This window comes from the organism of the source record quoted next, unplaced genomic scaffold (assembly GCF_019419815.1).
Source record: "Pyrus x bretschneideri cultivar Hongxiangsu unplaced genomic scaffold, Pyrus_bretschneideri_v1 Contig45, whole genome shotgun sequence".
Lineage (NCBI taxonomy): Eukaryota > Viridiplantae > Streptophyta > Magnoliopsida > Rosales > Rosaceae > Pyrus > Pyrus x bretschneideri.
The window spans coordinates 3121608-3144080 of NW_025999779.1; the positions used below are offsets into that span (position 1 = coordinate 3121608).

Sequence of the window (22473 nt, forward strand, 5' to 3'; positions counted from 1 at the left end):
AATTTAATTAAGTGCTTTTCACTAAAAATTAGTTTTGTGAAGCCCTTTTGAAGAAAGTTGACGTTCTACAACAAAATAAATTAGCAATATGGAGAGTAACCTAACTTACTCTTAATTGTTTGTACAAGGTATTCTCAACACCTTTTCATTAAAAATATTTAAATAAAAAATCAATTACATCTATGTGTAATATCCCACATCGTCTAGGGGAGTGGATCATGTAAGCCTTATATGTATATTCCTATATCTACCTAGCACGAGGCCTTTTGGGAGTTCACTGGCTTTGGGTTCCATCGGAACTTCGAAGTTAAGCAAGTTTGGGCAAGAGCATTCCCATGATGGGTGATCCACTGAGAAGTTCTCGAGTGAGTTCCCAGAAACAAAACCGTAAGGGTGTGGTAGGGGCCCAAAGCAGACAATATCGTGCTACAGTAGAGTCAAACCCGAAATGTGATAGGGACCCAGATCGGAATGTGACATATGCCTTCTGAAATTTAATTTAAATCTCACTCAGAAAAACATTCACTCTTTCAAATTTTAAATATATCTTCCGAAAGTTTATTAACCACAAAAAATAAAAAAATAAAAAAAATAAAAAAATTCCAGTTTGAAGCCTTTTCAATGGTAGTCAATGTGTAGTGACATCAATGTTTGTTGCCTTGGATCAAAATATAAGGAATGAGATGATGTGTCAGTTTAATGGCTACTTCAAGTATCAGGAACGGGGTACGTGGTAGAATTTTCATATCTAATCTTAAGCTTAATCAGAGGCCCTTGAGCAATTGAGTTTTGCTTTCATTCAACAATCATCAGCTTTACATATGATTTTTGAACATTATGGTGAAACTCAAAATTCTTACGACTCATAACATCACGTTTATTTTGGCTGTTATGTGTGTACAATATGTTCTTGTTAATCTTGCGGAAGAAACACTTGTATAGAATGAATTACAGTTTTATTGTAGTGTCTCATGCTAATGAAACAAACATGTGTAAATTGTTGTTCATATATCTTTATTTCATTAACAGAATGCTAAAGTACGTAGTAGTGTGCCTTCGTGTTGATGATCATCAAATAGAATAAAGTAGGATGAAAATAACACAATTACGTTAGAGATACTTGTGGATGCAAATTTTGTACATGGCTAATTTGAAGAAATTCTACTTATAAGAGAACAAACACCATTAGCCTAATTGACAAACGCCATTAAAAAAGGGAGGGTGTCTGCCAACAATCTTCCAATGCCTAAGTCAAAAAAGTAGTAGAATACACGACAATCTCTGCAATCCTGCCATCTAGCAGTTCTGAATATCCCTGTTGGTAAAAGTGCAATTTCCAGATATCTAAGAAAAGACTGTGGAGAGTTAGTGAACCTATAATATATGTCATGGGCAGCTCGTAGAGCCCATGGCCCGCACCATGGGTGGCCCGGAAACTCCATGGTGCATTAGTGGCATAAAAGCCCAAATACCTTAGGCCAGACTATGTCCTTTTCCCTTAGGTCATTATGTGGTCTACTCCTGACGTCAAGGTAAAAACCGTCGTAGTGAGCATATTGTCTGTGCGTCCTCCTCCTATTTGAAGTGATTAATTTATGTCTTCACAATACGTACACAAATAAAACCGATTACCATCTTTAATTAAACAGTGGAGATAACTTACCCACTAATTCTATCTTTAAGTAAAATTTAAACATGTTCTATTTGAGTGTATTTATCCTTAATTAAATAGCTTGGGGACTCTGAAAATTCTTGCCCTTTGATCCCCTTTCATGTTCTCTGTTCTTTTTTTTTTTTTTTTTTGGTTCCTTTCTTTATATATAATTTGGTTGACTCCAAATTACAAAACAAACCCTAGCAATCGGTTGAATTTTGACGCCAATTAGTTGATGGGTTTCTATCCCAACAACAATTTGGTGCAAAGACAGCAACTAAAGTTTCCGATTTCTTTCCAACTCGTTTTTACTTGAAGCAACAACCTAAAAAAGCAAATTCCTCACCTAAAGAAACACCTCAAAGCAAAAGCAAATGCGCTTTTGAGTTTGCCAGTACCAATCATAACCAAGTTAGCTAGCTCCTTCTCTTTTTTTATAAGAAATTTACTCCTTTTGTTCGTAAAAACAAAACTGATATAAAATTTTACACATAAATTCCGACATCATATATTATACTGACCAAAACCCACCGAAACTCAGTAACCCTAATACCAAATTTAATAGCTTTTTCAAAGAAATGGGGACCACAGAAAGAACAAAGAAGAGGGCTCAATTATGGAAGAAAGCAGCGGTCCATTTTGCTATGTGTTTTGTTATAGGGTTCTTCTCAGGCTTTGCTCCAACGGGTAAGGCTTCATTTTCCGCTAGAACCGCTGCCGCGGTTTCCTCCAATAAACCACAGCACTTTCCGTTGCAGTCAGTAGAACCACCGCAAGAAGTACCGGATGCTATTAATAGAAGTTTGATAGCTACAGAGGCACAGAATGTGTCAATGGCGGCAGCAGCAGAACCTGCAAGGCATAAAAAGTACTCCGAAAACACGAGGTTCATGTCACAACATGAAGAAGTGGAAGAAGAGAAAGAACCCGAGGTGATGACACCGAGAAGGTTCATAATCATAGTCACTGCAACAGCAACAAGCACGAAAGACATTAAGTTTAAAAGTGTGTTTTTGAGAAGACTGGCCAATACTTTAAGGTTGGTTCCTCAGCCGTTGCTTTGGGTTGTGGTAGCGCCGAAAACGGAGACGAATGAAGTGTCGGAATTGCTGAGGGGAACGGGGATTATGTACAGGCATTTGGTTTCGAGAAAGAATTTCACAGACGCAGAAGCTGAAAGGGATCGCCAGAGGAACATTGCTCTTAAGCACATTGAGAAGCACAGGATTAGTGGGATTGTTCACTTTGCCGGGCTTTCTAATGTTTACGATCTTGGCTTCTTCGACCAGCTCAGAGAAATTGAGTACGTCAATGTTCCTTAATTCCTTATTTTTCTCATTCGATTAAAAAATTTTACTTCGAACATTATGTTGTATTATTAATTTTGCCTAGTATTATGTTGTTAGAAATGGATCTTGATATCTTGAAAATTTCAAACATTTTCTTTCTTTCTTTGAACGCAAGAACTTATGGTTCTTTATCTGAAGGGATGGAGGTTTCGAAGTTCGAGTAGTGTCCAAGAAACTTGTGATTGCCGGAAGGGGAAAAGAAGAAGTGTCCCTTATTAGGACTAAAAAGGTTGTGATTAGTGAATTTTGTTGAACTTATATTCTAGGGTGGTACTATCAACACACTCTTATAAATTTTTGGTCATCGGAGCAAATGAATTGAAGATGATCAAAGAACATAAATTAATAAAGGTGTGTAAAAGGTTAAAAAAAAAAAAAAAAATGTGTGGATAGCACCACCCATATTCTAATGTGCATGTGTCTAGTTTCTCACTATTCTTATTCCTAATTCTAAGGTTTGAAACCAACCATAGATCTCGCAGTGGGATATACGTGCATCAATAATTGATACATGTTTACGTGTGTGGTGTGACTATTATATAAGTATAGTTTTTCATTCGAAATTTCTGAATAAAAACCACTACATATAATTTACTATTGATTTTTATATTACTATACATAAATGGATACATTCTTGTAATATCTAAACAGAAATCTATTGAAGAAGAATCTTCTGTAAAGTAGTATTTGTTTCTACTGCTTTTTGTGTGTGTTATTAATTAAACATGCATGTTTCAATTGTATATTAATTTGCAGGGTTTTTGGGACATGGCCAATGGCACTACTTGAAGCAAACAGAAAGAAGGTGATCATTGAAGGACCTGTATGTGATTCTTCACAAGTCATAGGATGGCATTTGAAGCAAATGAACAATGAAACTGAGACTAGGCCTCCTATTCATATCTCAAGTTTTGCTTTCAATAGTTCAATTCTTTGGGACCCCGAGAGGTGGGGGCGCACTTCATCTCTTCAAAGCTCCTATCAGGTACATAAATTTTCTCCTATCATATAGTGTGACGTCAATGTTTAAGTTATGACTGCTGAATATGTAGAATCATGTTTGTAAGGGTAACGTCTTGATTCAAATCTAATAAAAATAAAACCATGCCCGAAATTACAAAGATAATAAGATTATTGAATTGATACGATATCAAAACTAATCATATCTATATTTAGGTAACTCTCTCTCAATTTTTATTTGAATTATAAAAGCATGTGGATGCTTGTTTGCCTTTTGAATATATGTTTATTAGTGACATCTATACATTAGTACAGACAAACGCAGGCGTTTAAAGATATGTTTATATATTTCTTGAGTTTAACAATTGCTGTTTTGGCAACAGACGATCAAATTTGTAAAGCAAGTGGTTCTTGAAGACGAAACAAAACTGAAAGGAATCCCCCCAGAAGACTGCTCCAAGATCATGCTTTGGTGTCTTCGTTTTCATGCCGCAGGACCATACCAAATCAATCAACCAACAAACGGAAATTAATTCCATCGGCGGCAAACCAAAAAGACAAATTACTATATCTTTTTTTTTTTCCTTTTATCATGTAATTCTTTGTAATTTTATTAGTTTTTTTTTTTGTCTTTTTTTATATTTTTTGGAGTAGATTTACACCGACAGTATACTTAAGTTAGTGGCTTAAATCATCATATCATACGAATTACCTTTCTCCCATTTTATAGCAACTTTCCCAACTTACAATAAAATAGGGTTGTTGCACTTATTTTTTTATTTTTTTTTATTTTTACGTGTTTATATTTATACTACCAAAACCATATTGTTTGAGTTTGATAAACAACATTTATAATTGCACGAGGTCTTTCATTGAGTAATCTTAATTACAATCAAGTAGATAAAGAGACGTGAGTAGACCCAAAGTATACTGTATATTGGGAAAAAAAAAACATAATTGTGGACTCACTTATATCGTCCATAAATAAGTCGAGCCAAATCATATATCAATATTTAAGATTGGCTTGTTTAATATTTTTTGAGATCAAATTAGGCTTGGTTTACTTTCTATACGAGTCGACCTTCAACGAGTTGAGCTCCATTAAGCTAAAAAAAAAATTCAAGCTGAATACCTAGCTCAAGCTTTTTACTATTAATAACAAAACTTCGAACTTAGCGGTACATTTTCACACTATAATACACACTTTACGGTAGTCTTATAACATGTCATCTTCGTTTTTGATTTTCTGAACCTAGTGGGAGGCGGAGCGATCACATTTGTAATTTATGTAGGGCGTCCAGTATATGAGCTAGGCAATATCTCTTTTTATCCTACATTATTGGCATCATTAGCTCCCCTTGAAAGTGTATCATATATACTTTTATAAACCTCACTTCTCAATTTTTTTTTTATTTTTTTTTTTATCTTTTTTCTAATGTAATCCAATTGATCTTCTCAAAGTGTTGCACAATAATCTACCAAAAATTGTTGGAACAACCTTCCTCCTAGCAATGTGTCTAACCTATGAAGGCTCTCATAAGTACTTTTCCTCTTATATATTCATAACCTTTAGAATCATTGTTCCATTTTAAATTAGATTTGTAACATCTAGACTCTCCAACTCTCTCATCCTCTTCGTAGAAGCAAGCAGCTCCATCTCTTTTTCATGAATCCGACTTTGATTCTTCCATCTGGAATAGAGTCGAACGAGCTCACCTTCGATTTCCAACCTTTGCTTTGAACTTAGATATGCCCAAGGCGAGCCTCCAGCACTCAAACTCAAGACTACTTAGCCAAGAGGGCATTGCAATGCGATCTTGTTTGGCAGTAAGGGAGGAATTATTTTTCTCAAGCTTAGCGATAGTTTGTTTCAACTCCCGAATCTTGCTTCGTAGTTCCTCATTTTTTGCTTTAGTGAACAGATTTCCCTACAAATTTAAGACAAGCCAAGGCACTTTGATTCTAGGAATTTTCACAGGAAAGTTGTCAGACACACACTCTTACCAAGTAACGGCCCATGTAGCCCAAGAAAGGTAGGTCCTCTAATCCCTTGCTAAAGCTAGATCTCCAGGAAGGTAGGCTACCTTAATCACTGTAAAGGCAATGTGAAGTTGTCCAGCCCACTCGCGTCCACTGCCAACACGTTTTTTTTTCCAAAAATGGGCTCAAGACCAAATTCGGAGCCTTTTCAAGTGTAGCGTGACAACAATGAACTTCGTCGTTAGGCATGTTGGCGGGGCACAAAGTGGATACCTCCAGAATACTCTGTGCTATATTCACAAATTTGGGATTCTCTGGTTGGTTCCTCATTTCGTTCGCCCTCTTCGACCACTTATATCCCCTTATGCTCTAACGGAGTGGCATCATCTTTAACCATTTTGCCGATGCCACCCTCAACACTATCCACAACATCTTTCTTAGCAACATCTACATCAACATCAACACTCTTAGCATCATTTAGAACATCTTTAACATTACCCTCGGTTGTATCTCTAGAAGTATCTTTAGCAGCTTCTGCGAAGTCCTCCACATCCAAATTTTTTTTGTGAAGGTGGAGTGGAACCACGCTGAAGTCCCTTCATCTCCTCTACAAATAGCTTCTTAGCCTCGAGCTCAACTTCCGCAGTCACTACTCAACTAGCCCTTCAATGACGAATCTTCTTCTTGATGATGGGTCTTTCCTTCTCTGTAGGCTCATCCTGAGCCTTGACGTCATTAGTTGTAGAAACCACTTGCTCAAGTCTTTCAACATGCTTAATTGACTTTAACTTCATTGATATCTCAAAAACATTAGCAACTTTGAAAATTTCCACCATCTTCAATATGGCCTTCTTCTTCTCCACCCTATAATTTACTGGCACAGACTCAAGGTTTTCCTTTTGCCTGTCTTGGGCTCAAAAGGTTTTATTTTTGTCACTCGAGAGTAGTCCCTGATCATCTCCAACACTTCTACCTCAGAATACTTCTTAGTCACCTCCACCAAATCGCCGAGCCTATCCCTATGAGGGTGGACCATACATTGCCACTCATTGTGCACCTTTGGATCACTAAATATGCCTTATCAATAAGGTGACGGCCAAATGACTCTAACTTTATCTACCGAATCTTGAGTGGTTACTGACTTAGTCAGGGTCAACTTGACTCGATGGCCAGGGATATCTCTTTCCCATGCCCTAAAAACCACCAAGATATTCAAATCATAAGGCTTGTCCTTAGTGGGAAAATTCTTGACCCAATAACGATTCCATTTACCCACAGTACAACTCTGGAAGAAATACCTAAAGCTCGCAGGGATCGGCTTAAGGAAGTACAAAGCTGGAAATTATAAAAGTCCTATGCTAGTTTTCCAAAATTGATTTGAGTCTCTCAAACCCACTCAGGACCTTATATGCAATTGGCATAGGATTAAAGAGGCAAGGTTGTAGTGAATCAAAACCTTATTCACAAACCCGCTTATTAGGAACTTCAACCTAAGGCTCAAGTACCATTGGTGAATCCTAATGTAAGATTGCTCCGAAATTTCTGATTTTGGCAATTTGTCATAAATACTAGAGCCTTAACGCTCTAATCGAATGCTTCAACCACCCAGAACTTCCTTGTGTGCCTCCATGAACCTTTGAAGTGCCGCTTCATCCCCCATTATATGTGTCATGAGAGCGATTCACTTATAGTTGCTTGAGACGATGACAGTTTTGGGTGGAGATTTGGAAATAGTCAAGGCTTTGGAGTTTAGAGATTCAATCGAATCTGATTAAGGGTAGAAAAATTTGGATGAATGAAGAAAAATTTTGGGAATTTTAGGAAGCAAATCGAGAAAGAAAAAATGACAAAAGTTCTAGTTAGAGATTGAGAGCAGAAAGAGAAAGAGAAAAAGAAAGAAAGGAAAGGGCTTTTATGTGTGATTTCAAAAAAGACTTGTTCATAAGCCAAGTATCGTTTGAGGAACAAAGATCGTGGGGCACATGTCATTTTCCAAACCACAATTGATGGATTGGATTGGGTGCACGCTCCACTACTTCAAGCAAACATGTTACCAAGACTAATCATGGTGAGCACATGAAATAAAGCGACCTAACAAACTATTGGAAATGATGGCTATCGAGTCTGTGCATGCCTCAATATTGATGTCAAGCATAACTATTGACTCCACTTGTCTAGGTCGCTTAATAGTCGCCTCAACCATTCTTGTTTACAACACCAAGTGTTTTTCACTGCGAATTAACGCCCAGACAGCATCTCTTAGAGCCATCACGACATGTACTCTACGCCAAGCACTTAATGTCAAAATGAAAATTCTTCAACTATCACTAGGTCATATAGGGTAGGAACAATATCCCCTGAATAACCCAACCAGCCTCAATAATGCTAACTTCACTCCGGACTAGATAATGTGATCTTCTCTAACTACACATCTAAGGTATTCTGAAGACATAGTTAGGGCAAATGTGAGATCATATTTTCTACCTCTCCGGAACATTGAATACGCCAACTAATTCCGTCGATCCGTTCCAGAGTGAGTAAGGTACTCTATATGTCACAATGATGACATATCAACACTTGCGAGAAAGATGAGGCACTCATCTAATCCTGATAATTTCGTGAAGCAAAGCACCGAGGCGCCAGAAGATGGAGTACTGGCTTCCATGTGTCCAAGTTTGATTCTAGCAGAGATAACCATAAAATTGGATCTAAAATAGCTTGCTGAGCTTAAGGAGACTTCTAATGGTCTTAAGTTGTCTATGTGTTCAGCCATGCATGTAATACTCTGAAAATTTAAATATATGAAATAGAATATTCATAATTATGAATATGTGGAGAAAATTGAAAATAAATCGATTTATGGTTATGAAAATTTAATTGAGGAATTATAAAATTTTGTTACTAAAATTATTATAATTTACGTATTTGTATTGGTGAGATTTATATTAATTTATTTGAATTGAGTTTTAAATTAAACTTGCAATACCCTGGAAAATTTAAATATATGAATTGGATATTCATAATTATGAATACGTGGAGAAAATCGAAAATAAATCGATTTACTGTTATGAAGATGGAATTGGGAAATCATTATAATTCACGTAATTGTATTATTGAGATTTCATGTTACTTTTCAAGAAATTATATTAATATATTTGAGATCAGTTTTAAATTAAACTGGTTACGAAGTTTGGAGTTTGTAAGTTAATTATTTAAAGTCCGTAGACCATTCAAGGTCACAATTTATATATTTGAATAGAGCTCGATCTCATGAACGAGTAGTTGCAAACCGTTCGTGAAATGAAATTATAACGAAAGAGTTATTAACGTTTAAAGTTAGGGACATTTTTATAATTATGCCCTCATTTAGAAGAATCCAAATTTTCTAGAACAAAAGCTTTGCCACGTGTGTGGTTGAGATGAAAATGAATAAAGAAATGGATGGCTGTGATGGAAAAGAAAGGGGAGAAAAGGGAGGGACACAGATGAATCAAGGGGAGAAAAAGGAAGGAAAGTAGGGAAGAAGGTATTGTAGTAAGAAACTTAGAGGGTTGCTATGAGTGTTTGCCATATGGAGGTTCTTATTAAATCGGTAGCCCATGTCGTCCCTGCCTAACCAATGAATGTTTTCCTCTTTCCGGACTCTATATGCAATGATATTAATGCCGCTATTGCAAGGTTCTGGTGGGGTCAAAAAGAGGGGGAGTGGTGGATTCATTGGGTTAGCTGGGAAACTATGGGTAACGCTAAGATTGATAGAGGTTTAGGCTTTCGAAATTTGAAAGAATTTAACCTGGCCCTTCTTGGCAAACAGTGTTGGCGTCTAATCCATGAGTCTAATTCTCTTTGGGCTAGAGTTATTAAGGGCTGGTACTTTCCTAATGGGTCTTTTGGGGAGGCCAAGAGAGGTGGGAGGGCTTCATAGGCCTGGTCAAGTATCATTGCAGGCTGGGACTTGTTGCTCCAAAGTTCTTATTGGCAAATTATGGTCGAGGCACAAACTAAGGTGTGGGTGGATAAATGGATTCCTACCTTACCAACGGGGCACCTCACTCCTTTGTTGGGGACTTTAACAGATGACACACTTGTTGTTTCTTCAATTGTTGGGGACTTCAGCAACCCACACGAGCCTGTCACATCTAGTGGGGTCACCAATATGTGTATCTTATTATTAAGCTACTATCTCTGAAGGAGCATGCAACCATTCTGGATACACTTATTGGTGACCCCACTAGGTGTGACATGCTCGTGTGGGCTGCTAATCGTAGAGGTAGGTACTCGGTTAAGTTTGGCTACAGGTGGCTGCATGATCGTAATGCTAAAGCTCGATCTTATCTTCCATTGGCAGTTAATGTTGTTGAATCAAGGGTGTGGAAATGTATATGGAGTATGAAGGTCCCCCCTCCCTCCCCCTAAAAAAAGAAAAATCAAAATTTTATATGGAGGGCCCTTAGGAAGGGGCTTGCTATAAGACTAGGTCTATTTGTTAAGCAGTGTGCCTTTTCGCCATTATGCTTGTTGTGTAATTCCCATGAAGAGTTAATGGAACACCTTCTGTTAATTTGCCCGTTTGTTAAAAGGGTTTGGTTTGGTGGGCCGTTGTGCTATCGTGTGGATCGGGGGTCCATAACATCTCTGCAGGCCTGGCTTATGGGTTTTTTGGGTTCGGATCTTGGCTCTGTGGAGGAACGGATGAAATCTCTGTCCATAATTGCTTTTACATGCTGGAACATTTAGAAGGCTCGCTGTAATGGGGTGTTCAACAACATAACCCTATCCTCTTCTCAAATTATCCATGCAACGGGAGTTGCAATTGCCTCCTTCTTGGATGCCTACTCCAAGTTGGCCTTTCCTCTCCTACCTTGCAAAAGGTCTCCGTGTTCGCCATCTAATTGGACTCCTCCTTCCGTGAATAAGCTAAGGATTCATGTTGACGTATCATTGATGGAGAGCCTTGTGGGTGGTCGGACCAGTGGATTTGCAGGTATTGTAGTAAGAAACTCAGAGGGTTGCTGCATTGTGATTAGTCGCAAAGAGGTTTGGGCCCCAAATGTGTGTTCGGCAGAAGCCTGGGCGGTCCTCGAGGGGTGCATGTTGGCCTTGCAGCGGGGTTTCTCTGATATTATCATCAAATTTGACTCGTTAGAGGTGGTGTCTTGCCTCAATGGCCAAATTGATGATTGCAACTGGGAGGCATTCTTCATCCTATCCTGTATTCGTGCGTTGAGGAATTCCTTCCATGCTTGCGACTGGTCTTGGGTCCCAAGATCAGCAAACTGTGAGGCAGACTATGTGGCATCTTATTCTGGCGCGGAGATGTGCGATACCGTTTGGGTCGAAAGACCCCCATCTTCACTTGTGGGCATTCTCAACAATGACAACCTTGCCTGCCTGCCGAACTAGTCTTTTGATGTTGAGATATTGGGTTGACTCCAAGGTCTTGTGTGTTTGTTTGTACCCCATGTCTCTCTCCTAGTTGCTTGATCTGTTTGTTTGCCTTTGTTGGCTTTTTGCCCTATGTGAGTTTCTCTGGTTAATATTTTGATCAATTTCCAATTAAAAAAACAAAAAAAACAGTTCTCAAAGTCCCAATTAGATTACAATTCTCTATTTGAAGATCACAAAATAGTAGTCGAGCAAAATGATCAAACACACTCACCTGAGCAGAAATCCCCATTCCACATAGACGAAATATCGACAACCCAAGTCGAACCAACAATTTACTGGTACTGTTAGGGATAGCAAAGAATGTTTGATATAACAATAACATTTTACATAAAATGGTGGGTGATTTGAAATAAGCAACATAATAAGTTAGCATAACAAATTAATTTCAAGCTCTTCGTTTAAATAAGTCAAACCTAAAATATCCTACTTACAAATGAAAAGAAATAATATTATTGCGCAATACTAATCAACTACAACTTTAGTTCAGCTTAATTGAAAGTAGACATGCAAGGCATTTGGATGCTCTTCCTTAAACGCGTTATACAGCATGATGAACATGTTGGGTTGCTAACAAACAGTTCACTTTTTAAGTCAAATTAATTAAATCAAAAGCAAATGGGGGTCCAATCTTAAACCTGCTTCAATAATTGATTAGTTATGAGTTTTAAACACGAAGATTACTCATTTAGGGTAAGAGTTTTGGACTCTTAACTTATAAATCTGTTTAAAGAAGTACGCTATACCCACTCCTACTATTATTAAGAAATATCAAAAACCAATTCCTAACAATTAAAATGCAAACTAGCCACTTATCAATACGGTCCAGTGCTAAAGTGAATTTGAACCACATTATTGCTAGCCTATTGTAAGACGAAGCCCACATCCTTCCCATTAGTGTAGATAACATCGTTTGTAAAAAATAAAAAAATAATAATAAAAAAAACTCGAACCAAACACAATTAACATTCTCAAATCTTAATTAGCGTTTGCTAATAACACATGAGACGTTCACCATGCAACCACAATTTGTTACGTACGTTAATCTTATTTCCTATTTTATATGTGGCAACAAAATGTGAAAGGTTAGCAATCAAATTTAATTAAAAAAAAAATTATAACTTGATAAAATTAAACGCATCCATTTGCACGTAACATGTTTAATTAAGTTTAAGTTCCTAAATCTTCTAACTTTACTAATGATAGTTTAATGACAATATTCTCCTTGAAAGAATAGTTTAATGACATTCTATACGTATTATCATATTAATCAAATCAAGAGAGGTAGTTTTCATTTTAATTTAGGATTACACTGAAAAATCGTTCTCGCTTTTGTCTACAATAGTGCGCATTAACGTATTAGAGTTTCAATGGGCAAACTGTCAAAAGAGGAAAAGAAACTGCTCTCTCTATGCTAACAGCTCGCCTATAAATCCCATCATCCGCATATCTTTATTTATTTGAAGACTGGTCGTCAAGGCATTTATACAATTTACGTTTGAGGTACTTTTTGCTTATTTTATCGTGAAAATTAAAAAAAAAATCTTGAATTATGATCAGTTTTGTTATCTCACTTAACGTTATACTTACATCCATAATACGATTCGAAAACATGTAACCTTAGCGGTGGAGCATTTACATACACAACGAAAGTTCGACTAATTTCCACCCAACATTCCCTTATGTTTTTACCATCAGCACTGGACAATGGTTCATATTTCTTTTTATTAATTTTCACCCAACATTCTTTTTTATCACGAGTAATTGACAATGGTTTATATTTTTGTATAGACCATGACGTGATAAATATTGTTTGCGAGAGAAGCGAGAGAACTAAACTAACGGTGACGAGGAGTCAAATTTACCTACAGTAGGATCCTTAAATGTTACCGTCAAGGGAAGGAGATCGTCTTCGAATCTCTTCCACCAAATCATTCATATCAATTAATTCGGATCTTTGAAATTTGATCCAACGGTTAAAGTTATTATAACTTTAATGTAAACTCCTATTTATAGTCGTTGGATCAAATTTTAAAAACTCGAATTGATTGATAGAAGGATTTGATGGAAGGAATCTGAAGAAGATCTATTTCCCGTCAAGGGACGTTACCGTGAGGGACCAATCAATGAAAGAGAAGTGTCGGAGGGCAGAGCATCTAGTCCATACACACGCCAAGATTAAAATCCATTTCTTAAATCCTTGGGCCCAGATTGGCCAACCCGAGAAAAAAGGGACCCACACTAGCAGAACCCAGCTGGTCTTCCTCATATCATATTCTTCTTCCGCATCCTTCAAATTTTCCTTGTCAAGATCTGAATTTTTCGCTTTTCTTTGCCCTTTACAAAGGGAAAGACAGGAGGGCAAGTGGAGCCCTATTGGCTGTTGCTCGTACCCTTCAAGCTCTTGCAATACTTTCTGTTTGTTTGGTGGGAAAATAGTGAGGAGAGGAGAAAGAGGAGGGCCAATCTCTTTGAAGTTACCATTTGAGATCTGCCACTTTTGTTTACAGGGTAATGCTCTGATTTGCTCGTTAATTTGGAAACACCACCCCCATTGTAGCTTTTTGTTATTTTGAATTCACTATGTGGTGCTGTTGAATGTTGATTTTTCATTGTGATTTGTGTAGCGTTGGCATTTGGGTTACTAATTTTGGATAAAGAAGCAATTTTTAACATCTGGGTGGTGTGCAAATTTGATTTGGAAGATAACCCAGTTACTAGTTGGACTTTATAATTGTGGTGAATTTTCTTTTTGGATAAAAATAGGCAATCTTGGCATCTGGGTGTTCTTCCATTTTTTCTTTTGAAACTACCCAGTTGCTAGTTGAACTGGATGATGGTAAATAGTTTTCATCTTTGATTGCTTAAATTTACTGGCATTTAGCAGAAAACTTATAAGTTGCCATGGAAAGTTAATTATCTAGCTGATTTGTCTTTCCTTTTTTGTTTCCCTATATTTCGTTCGATAACTTTTTCGGTCATTAAAATGCTGATTTTGAAGGATGTGCCTTGTACATTTTATAATATGTAGAATTAGATGCAGTCATAATTCTATGCAATTGAAATTTGGAAGTGAAGTTTGACTTGTTTTTCACAGGGATTAGTTCGAGGAATGTTAAGGAGATGGGGAAGAAAGGTTGGTTTTCTTCAGTAAAGAAAGCTCTGAGCCCTGATTCCAAGGAAAAGAAGGAACAGGTTTGATGATATTCGAATTCCTCTTAACATTGTATTTTATTGTATATTCCATTACCAGTCTCTGATGTTTTTTGTAACTTTTTTTTCCAGAGATCAGATAAATCGAAAAAGAAATGGTTTGGGAAGCAAAAGTACCCAGAATTCGAGTCTACCTCTTATCAACCATCCACTATATTGCCACCTCTTCCGCCACAAGAAGAGGTGAAATTAACCAATGCGGAGAATGAGCAGAATAGTGATGCTTACTCTGTTCCAGTCACCACCACAGTCTCCACCACTGCAGTGGCTGAGCCTGTGGTTTCTCTGGCTCCTCCGACTCAAGCGGCTGTGGAGGTCGTCAGACTTCCCACAGTTACTCATTATGCTGGAAAATCAAGGGAGGAAGTGGCAGCTATCAAAATTCAAACCGCATTTCGAGGATACTTGGTATTGCTTATAGAACTTTATGTTTTGGTCTTTGACATCTTTGATGCCAGCGTTCATAAGTTTACAAATGGATGCTAAAATTTAACCTGATATTTTGAAATTAACCTGAGTTAATTTCTGAACTCATCAGGCAAGAAGGGCATTGAGGGCTTTAAGAGGGCTGGTTAGGCTGAAATCATTGATAGAGGGGTCTGTTGTGAAACGGCAAGCCACAAATACCCTCCGATGCATGCAGACTCTATCTCGTGTGCAATCTCAGATACGTTCAAGGAGGATTAGGATGTTAGAAGAGAATCAGGCTCTGCAAAGGCAACTCCTACTGAAACATGCAAAAGAGCTTGAAACTTTGCGGGTCTGTTTTATCACTCTTAGTGTGTTATAATCTTTACTACTAATTACAGTGTGTTACAAAGTCTAACCTGTTTTCCTTTGGATTTCTCAATTCATTTCCATATTATTTGTAAATCCTACGAGCTGTTTAAGAGACAAGTCATATTGGCTAGATTTTTATTTGAACTCAATTTCCAAACCTTTCTTTTGTGAATAAACTAAACACTATGGGTTCAAAGTTTTGTCTTGAGCTGGTGCGAGAAATGCAAGTTAGAATTATTGCGTTGTTGACCCATCCAAGTCAAATGGGACAGTTACAAAGGTTGAAATCAAATCAAAGATTCCCAAACAGCTCTATATTTGTAGTTTAATTGAGGGAACTTTTCATCTAGATGAATCTCAGCAGTTAACGCATTTTGAAAATTGATACAGCTCGGGGATGAATGGGATGATAGCATACAGTCGAAGGAGCAAGTTGAAGCTAACCTATTAAGCAAACATGAGGCAAGCGATGAGAAGGGAAAGAGCACTTGCTTATGCATTTTCTCATCAGGTATCCTAAATCTATTCTTTTACATAACATAAATGAATTGAAAAGATGAGGGAGGAGTAGCCTATGTATTCAACTAATTTTGTTACTATGCTATTTGAATTGTTATGAGCCTTGCTATCCTTTAGGTTTTTTCATCCAAGCCTGAAACTTAGTACCGCACATATCATTCTAAGCAATTCCCCGATATTCAGGAGAAGTTACTCTAGCTCCTGTTGACTTCTTGTTTCTTTTCATAATTGTTAACAAGGTTGTCAATTTTACTTTTATCACACGGTTTCTATACTTGGAGTTAAAAGGTGTAAGCTTGGTCACCAGTGTTATGGTGCATGTAAAATTAGGTGACATAGAGGTAGTTTATAAATGCAGCTACCCGAGCTACATTAAGGTCTGTAAAATCAACGGTTAGGTTTTGGTTTGATAAAAAGAAAAAAAAGTAACTTGGTTTCCTTTTGCATAGTTTCCTTTTCTGCGGGTGGTTTGATTGGTCGTGTCCTGTTGTGTGTGTGATATAAAACATGTAAAAAATACATGTAGCGAATATAAAGTACATGGTCTCTGTTTTCCTGAATCTTGAATGGGCCTCATTCTTGGTCTAACCTCTTGATCACTCTACAGAAAAATGGGAAGAATACTACAAAATCTGTAAACCCTATGTTCATGGATCCAAGCAATCCCACCTGGGGATGGAGCTGGTTGGAAAGGTGGATGGCTGCCCGGCCTTGGGAGAGTCGTGGCATGACGGATAAAGACATGCAAGACGACCATGCATCTGTAAAGAGTGCAAGTCGCGGCATGTCTGCTGGAGAAATTAATAAGTCCTATGCTCGCTACCTCCTGAATTCCGACAAGCAATCCCCAATAGCCAGTGAAAAGCCAAGCCATCCTGGGTTCCGGTCCCCTTCAACTCCTTCCAGGCCAGCTTCGAAAGTAGCTCGAAAGTTAAAGCCAGCAGCAAGCCCAAGGGGAAGTAGGGGGCCGGATGATGACACAAAAAGCATGGTGAGTGTGCAATCAACTCAGTTTAGGAGGCACAGCATTGCTGGCTCCTCAGTGAGGGATGACGAAAGCCTAGATAGTTCTCCAGCAGTTCCGAGTTACATGGTACCAACTAAATCCGCAAGAGCTAAGTCCAGGCTGCAGAGCCCAGCAGAGAAGAATGGGATCACCGAGAAGGACTCGCCGCCTGAGTCAGCTAAGAAACGGCTGTCATTCCCAGCCTCACCCGCTCGACCAAGGCGGCATTCTGGTCCACCAAGGGTTGACAGCAGTATAATTACAGAAAACAAAACGACCAATATTGGAGTGGAAAGCTAATTATTTCCAGCACAGAGAAGAAGAGTGGAAGAAAAGCTGTTTCATGGACCAAAAGGTAAAGAAAGAAATAAAGGTTTATTGCATCTGTGAATTGTTTAATTTCTTTAATTTGTTATTCCTGAAAAGTTGGTGGTGTGGGGTAAAATTGAGTCCCAGGAGTTTGCTTGTGATGCAAGCAATGGGGCAATTTGTTGTTATTTATTCATATTTGTTTATTTGTATCTGATATAATTACATCTCTTATCCGGGTCCTTGCCATTGTCAGAACCCATTTCTTAAAAGACTGATATTGTTGTGTTGAATTTCTTGTTTCCTCGAATTGGTGATTAAAATTAAAATTTATATATTATGTATTTAATTTATGGATTATTGTTAGACTAGTTCATGCCACTAATAAGTGACAACTGGGTGTGAAGTATTTGATCGTATGTTTATGCTGATGGTTAGAGTTGGAAAAGAAAATTGACACGTCCCAACCCAGATATCCAAATGACATCTGGATGACACGTGCATATGACAATAAAATTGGGAGCGAAGGAATCGAAAAACTCGAAGATGGTAGTATGGAATGGGAATCGGATCACCTAGGCCCTAGTTGATTAGTTTCCTAATTTTAAGACAAACTTTAAAAGAAGACTCGCGTTTTTTTTTATTTCATATATCTCAGTAAACCTAAGGAGGTGATACAGAGTGAATTGAAAAAGAAAAGCATGTGTGCTTCTCGAAAAAGCTTTTTGAAGCAGCATCCAATATGTGCTTTACCAAAAACACTTCTATGAAACATAAACATTTTAAAATTTTCCGAGCAATCTCGTACATGCCTTATATAACCGTTCAATATTCGACAATTAATAGCATTATTAGAGATTCAAAATAACAAAATGATTTTGTAGCCCAAGTTATTATCTATAACCTTCGCATTTATACTAATAATAAAAAAAAACCTTCATGTTTATGAAATAAAAATGAGTTATTGTTACTTTATTACCCTCAAATAATGTGAAAATTTGCACTTCGTCGCCCTTAGTTTTTTTCGTCTCAATAACTTTGATTTTTATGATGGTTTTATACATCTATTAGGTTTTCTGCTAAATCTTTCGCTAAGTGATAATGTGACATAACCTTGGGCCATCATATTTGCTAATAAGAAGTATCACCCAATGGCTTGGATTTACTGGACAATTTCACATTCATGTGAAAACTGTGGTGGCCAAAGTTATGTCACGTCATCACTTAACGAATAACTTAACTGAAAACCTAACGAAAGTATTAAAATGTCATAAAAATCAAACTTTAAGTATGAAATTAAGACGAAAAAATTTTTAGATATTAAAATACAAATTTTACGATTCTTGAGGATACTAAAATAAAAATCACCCAATCAAAATATTAAAATACGAAAAAAAAAAAAAAAAACAAAACAAACAAAACAAAAGTCCTTTCCTTTTACGGCGAGTAGTTTCCTTTGGCTTCTTCTACAAGTGCTCGGTTTGTGGTTGTCGGCGGCCTTCTCGTTTTGTAATTAGATATTTACGTTTATTTAACCGCCAAACGAACACGAAAACATTAAACTTTTTTTTTTTTTTTTTTTTGCGAAGAAATACCTCGCGAAAGGAAAAGACCATAAACCCTAGCGCTTGGCCGAGCCCTAACGGAACTGTTTCTCCGATCTCGAAAGAGCTGCACAAATGGTGAGTCCTCTTCCCAATATCCTCAATCTTTCTGTGTATATATTTGTTTCGATATGCGAATCTAAATTTCTTCATATCCGAAAGGGAAGTAATTTGTAGATTGGGATTATCTGGGTGATTCCAAGCAAGGGTTTGGCGTCTGTTCTAGATGTAATTAGGGCTCAATTAGCTACACACACCTTCGGATTCAGATGAAAAAGCTTGGGAGCTGAAAAATTTAGATCTTTTGTCTACATTTGAAAAATAAGTTATTTTTTCAGATTATTTGCTTTTTATTGCCTAATGAGCGAGGAGTTTTAAGAATTTTAATCTTTATGGATCGTGGGTGTTGATCATTGAACACTGTCTCTTGTTTTTTTTTTTTTTTTTTTTTTCTCGTTTTGATTGTTAGAATTTAGGTGTGGTACTGTCCATATTTGAGTAGGGAATTTTATGCTTTGTGTAACTCGGAATATAACAACAGAAGATTGTACAGTTGAGCCTTTATGTTTGATTTCACAGCTATGTACTCTGTTTTTCGAGGATGAGTTAACCGCCCCTAGTTGCAAAATAGTTTTCTTTTTTATTTTTTATTTTTCTTGTGACATTGCTGCACACGCTACCGGTGAAGCTTATGTATAAGATTTGCAACAGGTCACGCCGTTGGTAGGAGGAATTGCTGTAGCTGCTGCTGCATATGCTGGTAGGTATAGCATTCAGGCTTGGCAAGCGTTCAAAGCAAGACCACCGACAGCTAGACTGCGGAAATTCTATGAGGGTGGTTTTCAATCTACCATGACCAAAAGGGAAGCTGCTCTCATACTTGGAGTGAGGTACCACCAACTGGCCCCTTCTTGAAATATATATGAATCTATGTTGTATTTGAGTCATGGAAACTATATTGCGACAGGTTAATGTACATTATGGCGATGATTGCATAAAAATTTCTTTGAAATGTTCCTGTTGCTAATGTTTCCTCAAATATGAGTCTATTATTCGGGTGTGGAGTTTTTCAAGCAATTGCAGCTCTACTGCCTTACATATATAGAAAATAATAAATGGATGAGGCTAGGTCTATTTGGTAGTTGGACTGGTTAATCCTTAAGCATGTCCGAAGGAGCTTATTGCTTATTTTAGAACCCACTATGTAATTAGCAGTTCCTCCCTTAGTTGTAGTTGTGGAAGCCGGGTCTTTTTATTTCATATTGTACCTATTGGTATTCCTTGCTTCTTTCAGAACCTTGGCCCTGGCTTCTTTACATTGTTTGAATTGCTCCTGTTTACCAAACAATTGGGTAGCAAAGGACCGAAGCCCATCAATTTCTGCACCAGTTCCGGAAGAGCAAAGAAAAAGGGGCCCAAGAATTGCGGTATAGCCTTTGGGAACATGCAAAGAAAGAGGCTCAGGAAGAGGAACCTCTGACCCAGATCAAGAAGGGAACTCTATCCTTAAGCCTAGTCTTTCACCATTCAAAGTACTACCTCTGCCTTCCCTTTCTATAACATACCTGGGGTGCCCTCCTTACCAATCTAATCAAAGCCCTACAGTAATGTTTCGTCTGTTACTTAGAATTACAAAATTAACCTTAGATCAGCAGCAAATATGTGCCAGCAGGCTGTGGTTCATTCCTTTTACCCTTCTTTGCAGCCAAAGTTGGGTTATTTAGAATTGCGAAATTTGTTACTTTTTTTTTTTCTTTAGGCATATATGTATCAAAATGTTTGTCCTGTCACTGATCTTTTAACCGTAGCCGTGGTTTTAACCCTGTATATACCTGAGCCTTGAGGTTAGCTGAGTAGCATCCAATATTTTAGGTTCTGCTCAATTATAATTTTGGAGAGCTTGTGGGTGCCTAGTACAAAATTGGTTATCTGTTCTAGGTCCTTTGATTTTCACAAGAGATTTCTTCATTGGCGTAAATGACAGGAAGCTCAACTAGTGCTGGCATGTTTCCTATTGTCGGTTTTCAGTAGCTTAAGCTGTGTTATACAGCGAATTTTCCAAGTCTTGATATTGTGCTCAGAAGTTCATATTTTCGTCAAAATTTCAAACTTTTACGCCTGACATGAGCTCAACCCATGCACACTTGGTCCTGCTCAATTAGAGCAAGTCTTGAGCTGTAAGACCGAGAAAAAGTGCAAGCTGTGGGATACTGTTTTATTATCCTTTTGCTTATATCCTCTATACGTGATGTTCGTGTATATATATTTTGTATTTTTCTCAGGGAGACTACTCCTAATGACAAAATCCGGGAAGCACATCGGAGGGTGATGGTTGCTAACCATCCGGATGCAGGGGGTAGTCATTACCTTGCATCCAAAATTAACGAAGCTAAAGAAATGATGCTTGGAAGAACCAAGGGCACCGGCTCTGCATTTTAATTGTATTAACTTGTCCTTTCCGTTGCATCAATGCCATTCTTGCGAAGGTTTCACATAGTGAGTTTTAGGAGTGTTATCTTTGTTTCGGATCAATAATTTTCGGCGTATATGAACGATTTTGTAGCAGTGAAATTATAATTTGAGGATCCTGTAGTTGGTTCTAATTGGAACTCTTGTACGTTTAATTTCGTGTGAAAATTCTGTAGTAGTGAAGTCATATTTCTGGGATCTTTGCTAGTTTGCTTTGCTCCTCAAAACTCGAACTCCCCAATACGACACGTATTTTTTTGCTGTGACACGCCTGTCAATATAATTTTCTTTCCTAAACAATCTATTTAATACGGAAAATAAGTTGTGGAAAAGACTACAAACCCTCGTCTTCACTAAAGGCCAAACAACCATAACGTTGGGATACTTTCTACTCTTTAACTATTTTTCTTTGTAATTTTGGGGTCCTTCTTGTCTTTTAGGATCCGTTAATGCATATGAGTCTCATATCTACTAGAAAGATGGTGCAAGTGATAATATAAATGTGTGTTACTTTTTTATTTATAATCATTTTCCTTGTGTGTAGAATGAAAAGTTGGGCGTAAAAATCATTTCTTGTTGATTACACACCTAGGAGTCAATTTTAAAGAGAGTGAGGTAGAATATTTGAGTGATTCGGGGATGGTGGATGATGTGTTGGAGATTTGTGATTTGGGAATTAATAAACACATTTTTAGCTTGCCACACATCTTTGTTATTAAGTATGTTGTTTCAGTTTGTTTTATGCAATCCAAAGGTCAAAAATAAAGAAAAAGTGTGTGAAAGCCAAATAAGGTTCGTGATAATCTCCTTCGTTGCAATTTTTCTTCGTTACCTACAGGCATTGAGAGCCGATGTTTTTGAACCGTTAGACCAAATTTAATGGTCACTGTTCATTTGTTTTTTAGCCTTTGAATACAATTCAACAGTGAATTACGATCTGTGTTGGTAGGCACCGAAGAAAAATCAATTAGGAGAATGAATCGAGAAGTGTTAGAAAAGACGGGAGCCACCAAAAAATGCATTTGTGACTACCAGAGGTCGTGGTGGACGACTTCGAGGTAATGGACGTGGTGTGTCTCCGTTTGCACGTGGTGGTGGTGCTGCCAACCAGCGAGGTTTCTTTCCTCGCAGTAATAATCAACGGCTAAACTCGGCTTGCAATGGTGAGAAGTTCACGGCTACAGG

General features: G+C 37.5%; 3 protein-coding genes across 3 annotated transcripts; all 3 read left to right on the top strand.

The window, feature by feature from the left end:
• Positions 1–1413: 1413 nt before the first annotated feature.
• Positions 1414–5064, top strand: LOC103934527 (beta-1,4-xylosyltransferase IRX9). The gene is made up of 3 exons (XM_009344280.3): positions 1414–2957; positions 3760–3988; positions 4347–5064. Exons 1-3 carry the CDS (start codon positions 2233–2235, stop codon positions 4494–4496), a joined length of 1104 nt encoding a protein of 367 aa, XP_009342555.1. The 5' UTR covers positions 1414–2232; the 3' UTR covers positions 4497–5064.
• An 8604-nt stretch (positions 5065–13668) lies between these two features.
• On the top strand, positions 13669–17508 carry LOC103934517 (protein IQ-DOMAIN 2-like). Its single transcript, XM_048567642.1, is given in 7 exon segments — positions 13669–13899; positions 14486–14583; positions 14674–15009; positions 15140–15361; positions 15772–15846; positions 15848–15892; positions 16508–17508. Coding segments are annotated over 6 exon segments (1449 nt in total). The 5' UTR covers positions 13669–13899; positions 14486–14511; the 3' UTR covers positions 17207–17508.
• A 1230-nt stretch (positions 17509–18738) lies between these two features.
• Positions 18739–21486, top strand: LOC103934508 (mitochondrial import inner membrane translocase subunit TIM14-1). Its single transcript, XM_009344261.3, has 3 exons — positions 18739–18897; positions 19531–19709; positions 21102–21486. Exons 1-3 carry the CDS (start codon positions 18895–18897, stop codon positions 21256–21258), a joined length of 339 nt encoding a protein of 112 aa, XP_009342536.1. The 5' UTR covers positions 18739–18894; the 3' UTR covers positions 21259–21486.
• Positions 21487–22473: the final 987 nt, after the last annotated feature.